This window comes from Astatotilapia calliptera, chromosome 7, assembly GCF_964374335.1.
Source record: "Astatotilapia calliptera chromosome 7, fAstCal68.1, whole genome shotgun sequence".
NCBI lineage: Eukaryota > Metazoa > Chordata > Actinopteri > Cichliformes > Cichlidae > Astatotilapia > Astatotilapia calliptera.
The window spans coordinates 11,894,442-11,905,000 of NC_137428.1; the positions used below are offsets into that span (position 1 = coordinate 11,894,442).

Sequence of the window (10,559 nt, forward strand, 5' to 3'; positions counted from 1 at the left end):
TTAATAGTTTAGTTCTTAGGTCTAGATTTCGTGCTCCCTCTGTTCAGTGTCTAGTCCATGCCTCTGTGCCTGTCCTGGTCCCTCATCTCTATGTTCCCTCTGTTGCCATGTCTGTCGTAGTGTTAAGCTCGTGTCTCTGACTCCATGTCTGTGCATGCTTGTCTTATTTTCTGTTTTACTTTGATAGTCTTGTGTGCTTTGTTAGTATGTTTAGTTTAGTCCTACCTAATTAGTTCCAGCTGTGCGTTTCTCCTATCTCCCGTTCCCTGATTACTCCGATGAGTATTTTAATCCTCAGTCTTCCCCTCTTTCTGTTGGGTCGTACACAATCCCTTCGTGTTGTGTTTCTACCTCATGTTCTCGTTGCTTGTTTCTGGTTTAGTTTTCCTAGTTCATGTTTCCTAGTTTTACTTTCTAGAAAAAATTTTCTAGCAAATAAAGCTGAGCTTTAAGTTTATCATTCAGTCTGTGAGTCCTTCATTTGGGTCTTTCCTCCTGCCTGCCACACAGCAAATTTGACTTGACAGTAATAGAATCCAAGTTAATGCATACTAAATCTTTGTTTTGTCTGACATTTTAATTTAAAATATTACTATTTAAAAAAATACTAACTGGGTAGCTGACAAGCTAGGATCTCGGCTCTGAGACATAGGCTGCCATTCCAGCTCTGAGGCAGAATACGGATGTAACGTGCCACCACTGGTGTAGCAAACTGACTCATCACTGGTGTTTCCTTATCCACATTGCCATAGAACAACTGCAGGAGAGAATCACAGGAGAAGGAAATGAGAAGGTGTAAAGGTGTAATTCACTGTTACGAAAACATTTTCATAATTAGTTGTGGCTCAATCACCCATTCAGCGTAGCCATCGTGTAGTAAAGTCCAGTCTCTGCTGTCGTTGCTGAAGGCCACAAAGTAGGACGACACAAAATCCTCACTAGGATCAAAACAAAAGAAATTACTGAGTACTGACTTTAATGAAACACAGCAGCACTTGTGCAAGGTTTTATTATGTGGAGATGGAGTAGGACTCACTGTAGCTCAGAGTTTCTTCCCTGGGTGATGACCCCAGTAAACTCCACCTCTCGGCGGGCATCAACTTGAAACCAGTGTTCTCGCTCCTCTGACTCTGCACACCATGCACCACCATACAGGTCTTCATCATTGTCAGAGCCCTGTACACAACCACACAGAGAGCTGAAAATACATTGTTTTCCTGATAAAATGATGGAATAACTCTTGAAAGCCTACGAGGAGTAATCATTGAAGCTCTTTTCTCAACTGAGAGGCTTCTGTCATATTTCAGGGCCTCTCATAGGACAAAATAGTTCAGTGCACATTGGAAGTTTTTGAGGGTTGTCTCTGTCCATGCAGCTACCTTTGGAAAAACCTGGAAACTATTCTAATGGTTGTCTTTATTGACTTATACTGAGGTGCAAAAATTCTTAATTAAGGGTGAGGTCATCAAATACCATCTTTATGGGGGAGTTAAATTAGTCCCAGTGTGCACCTTTTATGTATTATTTTGCATGCTTTTTCTGTTAGTCCTGAGAATAAAAACATGATGATTCACAAAAGAATGTTTTTGTTGTTGTTTTGTTTTAACTGAAAGCATCATGCAGTTTTGTGCACTCTTTGTTTCTCCGAATCTGTGCAGCATTAGTGGAGAGTTAGGATGACACAGATAGTTTCATTAAATGAAATTAACATCCATCCATTGTCCTTATCAAGGTCATGGGGGGTGCTGGAGATTATCATAGCCACCACAGAGCAAGAAGCAGGGTACACCCTGGAGAGGTCGCCAGTCTTTCGGAGAGCTAACACAGAGTGACAGACAACCACTCACATCTATGGGCATTTTAGAATCCTCAGTTAACCTAACCCAACTAACTGTGTGTTTTAAAAATGTGGGAGGAAGCTGGAGTACCTGGAGAGAACACATGCAACCACAGGAGAACATGCACACTCCACACAGAAAAACCCCAGTCAGATGGTGGAGTCAAACTCCTAACCTTTTTGCTGTAAGGCAACCATCTTTACCACTGCACCACCATGCTGCCTAAAGGAAATTACACCAAAATGAAATTATCCTTTGTGTTGCACTCTGTTGCGGCATCGGGATAACAAGCGGAAATCTCCAGGGCTGGAAAATTGGGTTCCTCTAAAGACAGCTTAAAGCTAACTCCAAAAGCATGTCATTCCCCAATCCCAAGTAATGAAAAATTCCCCACAGTGCTTTAGTCAGTGGTTGACTCTTGTGCTTCAATACAGCTGCCATAAACACAGTAGCTACATATCATGTCTATTTATGACAGTAGGACAGTAACTAAAATCACTGTAACTTGTAATTTTCTACCAATTTTCAGGTGACTTGGTTTTATATTTTCATCTGAAAGGTTCTTGGTCCTTTGTGTGAAGGCCAGTGCACTTTGTGTTGATTTTTCTGAATATCAGTTGTGGGTTAATACGGATAAGGAAGTTCTGAATTTAGAGTATACCTGCATGTTAAGGCGCCCCCTCTGAGCTGAGAACCCATGATGAGACTGAGAGGAAGCTAACAGCTGGTCATCTTCTACCCGGTGAGACTCCAAGCCCAGAGGAGGACATTCTGGGAGGGAAATCAGAGCACACACCAACAAAATCTGTGTAACAAATGTTGCTGAGAGACACTAAAAAAGACACACAGTGTAAAAGAAATGTTGTAGTTCAATATAAGGCTGATTGTTTTGTTTTTTACAGATCTTATCATTATTATTAATATTATATTAATCTCTGTCTTTACTGTGAATGTTTAAAACTAAAAAACAAGTGAACAAAACAGAGAGACTCTCTTACTTTTTGGTTCAGCTGGCACTGAGATCTGCTTACGTCTCTCCTCTTCCTCCTCCTCCCACTTTTTCCTCAGTCTTTCGGCTTTCAGAGATTAATAAAAAAAATAGTAAATGTCAGAAAAAGGGACTTGCTCTCAAGCCCACCACTGCCACCACACAAACTATTTCCACATGTGCTCATAATATGCACCTTGATTTCCACTTGTGTTCCATTATTTGTTTTTACTTTAAAATACAGGGCATTTAAGTTTGTAATCAGGAGTAAATTTCCTTTACATTTCATTGGATTTTACAGGAAATTGTTCTGAAAAACTCTGTTATCAAACTGATCCTTTCAGTCACCCTCTTCTGCATGTTTTGATATCGCCATAATATCTCCTAAATAGTCCCAGAGCTTTACATAACTATGCACAACAGGATACTGTGGCAGCTGTTGGAATTCTAGTTCATTATTTATTTTCTCATTAAAAACAGACCACTGATGGCGTAAGAATAATAGTGTCACGCTACATTTTTTTCTGCCAAGATTTCAAATAAAAAGAGCAAAACCAGCAAGATGTAAGTCATTTAAAAACACTTCAAAAACGGAGCATATCCTCTAGCTTAATCTTTAAACAGTTTAGAGTAAATGTTTTAATTTGCTCTGTTGTACAATGAAGCGGATGGTTACTTGTATCAGTTTTGATGGAGTTGTTCTAATACTATTTCCATATTTTATCATGAGGCAGGTTTTATACTTTTTATTTTTTCGTTTCTTAATTAAAAAACAAAAACAGAAGGCCGTGATGAAGTATTGTTACTATTGAACATGTAAACAGAGTGAAAGAGAAATGTATAATTTTAATATTCTTCTGGGGTTTGTGGTAAAGGTTTACAACATGATGATGTTAAAGTTCTGATGTTTATCAATGTAAAAAAACAAACAATAAATATAAACCTTTTTCGGCCTTTTCTTTTAGAGCTCTCTCCTCCTCTTCTTCTTGTTTTTTAGCTGCCACTGTTGTCAGGGAATCAAAAAGTAAAAAATTATCTTAATGTCATGATGAAGAGCTGCAGTGTATGTTATATATTACACTTCATTAGTTATTTGTGGCAAGCAGACGTACAATCAGTGTAGTCATATTCTTCATACCAGGCTCCAATATATGGAACGGTGGTGGATTCCTCTGAAAGAGATGCAAAGATCTGATTTCAGTTGGAGTTTTTTGTTTCTGCATCACCAAATAATTTTTTTTTAAAAAAATGACACATTGCCATTAACACAGCCCTACACTGTATGACATTGTATACCTGGTATGTACATGATGACCTCAGGAGTTGTGACATCTTTCTTCATATCAGGATATCTGCCAGGCACCTCATCTGCTATGAACATAGCAATCAGACATTATTGTTTTAGCTGGAGGATGATAAAAACTTTAAAACGAATGAAAACATCTTAATCAGAACAAAAGTTCCATGTTACTGTGGAAATATTAATGGAGAAAAACTCCCACCAGAATGGATTTGAACTTAACTCTAAGTTGTCTTGATGCATGCTCAGTCATGCAAAGGACTGATTGAGCATCATTCAGAATCAACTTTTGTGGGTTAGTTCCCTTCTTTTAAATTCTCAAACGCCCATTCTTTATTATATCTGAACTTGAAATATATCTTAAATGTGGTTCAGCCAAGAGAGGCAATCGCATGAATTCATCCATTATCACCTGGACCTAAAAATAAACTGTGTTTTATATTCCATCCATCCATTCTCTTGCTCATTTGGATAGCTGGTGCCTATCCCAGCTCTCATAGAGCAAGAGGACATGTCACAAGTCTGTTGCAGAGCTAAACATAGACCACAACCATTTGTTGACATATTCACATCTATAGCCAATTTAGAATTACAAATTAACCTAACCTTTGAACCCATAATCTGTTTTCGGTGGGATGATAGTACCTCTCAGCATTGTCATTACTTTAATGAACTAAAGTAATTTAATGAACCGTCTAGGCTGTTTTGACTGATCATTGTGGGCTGCCTGGACCAAAAATCCCAGGCGCCCAGTTTTGTTGTCCTTGTTCAGCCCTGATAGAGCTGTACAACACAATACAATACAATGCCCTGCAACATCACAATGATGCCATAATTGGCTGATGCAGTCATATTGTAATAAAAACATCATAAAGCATCAACATTTTAGCATAGACCTTGCTCTACGGGGGGTAGTGCTCTTTTTAATTATAATATATCATTATATACTGATATAAAAAATTTTTTATTGATGGCTATCTATAGTCACATTGTAAAATAACCCAAAACAAACAAAACTATCTATGATAGTTTCCTCCTTCACAACAATTGTAGTACAGGTAATTAAAAAAAAACTCACCCATTTGGTTTTTTTTAAACTCAAAGTTAGAATTATGGGGCTTTGTTAAGTGTGCTAATACAGGTAGCTGTAGCTGACAGTTGTCTGTTAGGCCTTTCCTCTGGTAATTTGATTCATTGAGCTTTTCAGAATATTTTAATGGCATTAAGTATCAAATAATATGGCTTGCTGTACCTGTATTTTATGCACTATTTATGCTACTTTGCTAATTATCAGGTTAATAAGCAGGTACCTGTCTGTGCATTGAAGTAGTGCTGTTTATGGATGCACCTTCTACCTCATGTCTAAATATGGTCACTTCTAGTTCCGCAAAACAACACGGCTCAGGCCAAAATATAAATATTGAGATGTCAATGAATGTGTGATGTCAGAAAGGTTACAACCACAGCCATCCTTTGTCTATTTGTATACAGGGAGTGCAGAATTATTAGGCAAATGAGTATTTTGTCCACATCATCCTCTTCATGCATGTTGTCTTACTCCAAGCTGTAAAGGCTCGAAAGCCTACTACCAATTAAGCATATTAGGTGATGTGCATCTCTGTAATGAGAAGGGGTGTGGTCTAATGACATCAACACCCTATATCAGGTGTGCATAATTATTAGGCAACTTCCTTTCCTTTGGCAAAATGGGTCAAAAGAAGGACTTGACAGGCTCAGAAAAGTAAAAAATAGTGAGATATCTTGCAGAGGGATGCAGCAGTCTAAAAATTGCAAAGCTTCTGAAGCGTGATCATCGAACAATCAAGCGTTTCATTCAAAATAGTCAACAGGGTCACAAGAAGCGTGTGGAAAAACCAAGGCGCAAAATAACTGCCCATGAACTGAGAAAAGTCAAGCGTGCAGCTGCCAAGATGCCACTTGCCACCAGTTTGGCCATATTTCAGAGCTGCAACATCACTGGAGTGCCCAAAAGCACAAGGTGTGCAATACTCAGAGACATGGCCAAGGTAAGAAAGGCTGAAAGACGACCACCACTGAACAAGACACACAAGCTGAAACGTCAAGACTGGGCCAAGAAATATCTCAAGACTGGTTTTTCTAAGGTTTTATGGACTGATGAAATGAGAGTGAGTCTTGATGGGCCAGATGGATGGGCCCGTGGCTGGATTGGTAAAGGGCAGAGAGCTCCAGTCCGACTCAGACGCCAGCAAGGTGGAGGTGGAGTACTGGTTTGGGCTGGTATCATCAAAGATGAGCTTGTGGGGCCTTTTCGGGTTGAGGATGGAGTCAAGCTCAACTCCCAGTCCTACTGCCAGTTTCTGGAAGACACATTCTTCAAGCAGTGGTACAGGAAGAAGTCTGCATCCTTCAAGAAAAACATGATTTTCATGCAGGACAATGCTCCATCACACGCGTCCAAGTACTCCACAGCGTGGCTGGCAAGAAAGGGTATAAAAGAAGAAAAACTAATGACATGGCTACCTTGTTCACCTGATCTGAACCCCATTGTGAACCTGTGGTCCATCATCAAATGTGAGATTTACAAGGAGGGGAAACAGTACACCTCTCTGAACAGTGTCTGGGAGGCTGTGGTTGCTGCTGCACGCAATGTTGATGGTGAACAGATCAAAACACTGACAGAATCCATGGATGGCAGGCTTTTGAGTGTCCTTGCAAAGAAAGGTGGCTATATTGGTCGCCGATTTGTTTTTGTTTTGTTTTTGAATGTCAGAAATGTATATTTGTGAATGTGGAGATGTTACATTGGTGTCACTGGTAAAAATAAATAATTGAAATGGGTATATATTTGTTTTTTGTTAAGCTGCCTAATAATTATGCACAGTAATAGTCACCTGCACACACAGATATCCCCCTAAAATAGCTAAAAATAAAAACAAACTAAAAACTACTTCCAAAAACATTCAGCTTCGATATTAATGAGTTTTTTGGGTTCATTGAGAACATGGTTGTTGTTCAATAATAAAATTATTCCTTAAAAATACAACTAGCCTAATAATTCTGCACTCCCTGTATAGTCTGCAGTTGGTCCCTATCCAGAAGCTCAAATAAACAAAACAACTTAACACTTCTGTAGCCATTTTTTTATAATCTATGATAAGGGTTCATTTTTGATTGAATAATTCATTTGTGACAAAAACCTTTGCTGCCATTTTTTAAAATCTTTCATCTTGACAGTCATTGTATTCTCACTGGACCTTGTAAGCTTTGTCATACAAGGGTTGATTGAAAGTTCTGACTCTCAGTGAGATAATATTAATGGAACATACGTCTGGGATGCCAGTAGTCAACATCAAGCTCACTGTGGGTTTTTGTTGGAGATGTTGGCTTCTTGAACATGTCATCTGTATAGAAAAGACAAAGAGGAAGACTATTAGTAGTATAATTCTAACTTCAAGTAATAGGGCAGCTTATGTAAGAGTTTCTTACATAAGTTATCCAGCGCCAGTTGCTTCTGATCAGGCAGTTGAAAACTAGTGCCAAGATGTCCAGTATATTAGAACTGTGTGTCTAACTAATACACTCAACAAAAATATAAACGCAACACCTTTGTTACTGCTCCCATTCCCCATGGGATGGACGTAGAGACCTAAAATCCATTCCAGATACACAATATAACCATCCCTTCCAAACAGTGGTCACAAATCAGTCCAAATGTGTGGTAGTGGGCACATCTGCCATATTGAGATAATCCATCCCACCTCACAGGTGTGCCACATCAGGATGCTGATCTGACATCATGAGTAGTGCACAGGTGTACCTCAGACTGCCCACAACAAAAGGCCACCCTGGAATGTGCAGTTTTGTCTCACAGCAAAATGCCACAGATGCCACAAGCAATGAGGGAGCGTGCAATTGGCATGCTGACAGCAGGAATGTCAACCAGATCTGTCGCCCGTGCTTTGAATGTTCATTTCTCAACCATAAGCCGTCTCCACAGGCGTTTCAGAGAATATGGCAGCACATCCAACCGGCCTCACAACCGCAGACCTCGTGTAACCACACCAGCCCAGGACCTCCACATCCAGCAGGTTCACCTCCAAGATCGTCTGAGACCAGCCACCCAGACAGCTGCTGGAACAATTGGTTTGCACAACCAAACAATTTCTGCACAAACTGTCAGAAACCGTCTCAGGGACGCTCAACTGCATGCCCGTCGTCCTCATCGGGGTCTTGACCTGACTCCAACACATCGTCGCATGGAGTCTATCAGATTGTCAATTGTGGCCTGTGGAATGTTGGTCCACTCCACTTCAATGGCTGTGCGAGGTTGTTGGATATTCGTGGGAACTGGTACACGCTGTCGTATACGCCGGTCAAGCACATCCCGAACATGCTCAATGGGTGACATGTCCGGTGAGTATGCTGGCCATGCAAGAACTGGGACATTCTCAGCTGCCATCTGCCCTGAACAATGTGAACCATGATTCATCCGTCAAGCGCACACCTCTCCAACGTGCCAGATGCCATCGGATGTGAGCATTTGCCCACACAAGTCTGTTAAGGCGACGAGCTGGAGTCAGGTCAAGACCCCGGTGAGGACGACGGGCATGCAGTTGAGCGTCCCTGAGACGGTTTCTGACTGTTTGTGCAGAAATTGTTTGGTTGTGCAAACCAATTGTTCCAGCAGCTGTCTGGGTGGCTGGTCTCAGACGATCTTGGAGGTGAACCTGCTGGATGTGGAGGTCCTGGGCTGGTGTGGTTACACGAGGTCTGCGGTTGTGAGGCCGGTTGGATGTGCTGCCATATTCTCTGAAAAGCCTGTGGAGACGGCTTATGGTTGAGAAATGAACATTCAATGCACGGGCGACAGATCTGGTTGACATTCCTGCTGTCAGCATGCCAATTGCACGCTCCCTCATTGCTTGTGGCATCTGTGGCATTTTGCTGTGAGACAAAACTGCACATTCCAGGGTGGCCTTTTGTTGTGGGCAGTCTGAGGTACACCTGTGCACTACTCATGATGTCAGATCAGCATCCTGATGTGGCACACCTGTGAGGTGGGATGGATTATCTCAATATGGCAGATGTGCCCACTACCACACATTTGGACTGATTTGTGACCACTGTTTGGGAGGGATGGTTATATTGTGTATCTGGAATGAATTTTAGGTCTCTACGTCCATCCCATGGGGAATGGGAGCAAAAACAAAAGTGTTGCGTTTATATTTTTGTTCAGTGTATAATTGACTTGTGTTACAAATAATACAGGTCTTTGGCAAGTCATCCATACAAAAAAAAGATTGTATGTTAACTTCTGATCACAATTAGAGATCAATTTACTGTATAAGACATTTTAAAACTCAATATATGTATTATATGTAAACTAGTGTAAATGTTTTAATCAGGCTTTTACTTCAAGTACTTAAACAGGTGAAGGTTTTAAAATCGTTCATAACCTGTGAAAGTCTTACCCAGGTCTGGCTCAACAGGCTCCTTTGGGGTCACAGGTTGAATCGCTACAAACACAAAAATAAAGGGTTAAAAAGCTGCAATCTTAACAAATAATCTCCAGTGGAAGTCCCAAGTAAAGAACTTGCTCCAATATAAACTTTTATGGACCTAAAACCACTGATATTCATAACAGGTACTTAAAATGCACATAATAAGTAATTTGTTATGTACAGTTATTATAGATGATCTGCAACATCATTCACTGCCATATTCTTAAAGAAGAATTTAATTAATTATTTGCAGACCTTTAAAAACACAGTTATCTATACATATATATATATTTTTTGTTTTTTCACTGTGGGGTGCCCTAGCATCCCTATTGATGAGCCACCACTGGTCTATTGTGTTAAATAGAGATCAGGACAAATGCGAAGCTGACAATTTACCGGTTGATATACGTTCCATGTATGGCCACCTATGATAACTACGTTTGGGTAATGACTAAAAGAATGAGATTACAATGGAAATTAGTTTTCCTCAAAAGGTGGCTGGGATCATTTAGGAATAGGATGAGAAGTTCATTCATTTGGGATGGACTCAGCAGACCTACCACTCCTCTACACTGAAAAGATCTAGGTAAAGTGGTTTGGACATCTGATGCCTCCTGAGTGCCTCTGGAATGAGGTTGGCCTAATGTACACTAGAGCCTTGAGGTGACATTTGATGTGATTTGGCGCTATATAATTAAAATTGAATTGAATTGAATAGAGAGATTATGTCTCTGCAGGCCTTTGAAACGCCTCAGTATTATATTAAATATAAATATTGTAAAATATAAATTGTATACCGATTCTGTTCATAATTTTTATGGACAGGATTTCTAGGCGCAGCCAAGTGGCGGAGGGCTTTCACTTCGGTGGCCTCAGAATCTCATCTCTGCTTTTCGCGGATGATATGGTTCTGTTGGCTTCATCGGCTGATGGCCTCCTGCTCACACTGG

General features: G+C 40.3%; 1 protein-coding gene across 2 annotated transcripts in view; it reads right to left on the reverse strand.

The window, feature by feature from the left end:
- Window positions 1-10,559, reverse strand: part of aebp1a (AE binding protein 1a) — a 26,191-nt gene that overhangs the window by 7,256 nt on the left and 8,376 nt on the right. Inside the window, exons 3-12 of one of the 2 annotated variants that reach the window (XM_026172907.2) lie at window positions 9,580-9,624; window positions 7,435-7,509; window positions 4,123-4,194; window positions 3,939-3,998; window positions 3,770-3,829; window positions 2,837-2,914; window positions 2,500-2,609; window positions 1,037-1,176; window positions 854-938; window positions 613-757 (exon numbers count right to left, since the gene is read on the reverse strand). In XM_026172907.2, the coding sequence (XP_026028692.1) occupies window positions 613-757; window positions 854-938; window positions 1,037-1,176; window positions 2,500-2,609; window positions 2,837-2,914; window positions 3,770-3,829; window positions 3,939-3,998; window positions 4,123-4,194; window positions 7,435-7,509; window positions 9,580-9,624 (870 nt within the window). Of the gene's footprint in view, window positions 1-612; window positions 758-853; window positions 939-1,036; window positions 1,177-2,499; window positions 2,610-2,836; window positions 2,915-3,769; window positions 3,830-3,938; window positions 3,999-4,122; window positions 4,198-7,434; window positions 7,510-9,579; window positions 9,625-10,559 lie in introns of both variants that reach the window. The other variant, XM_026172902.2, reaches the window with a different exon arrangement.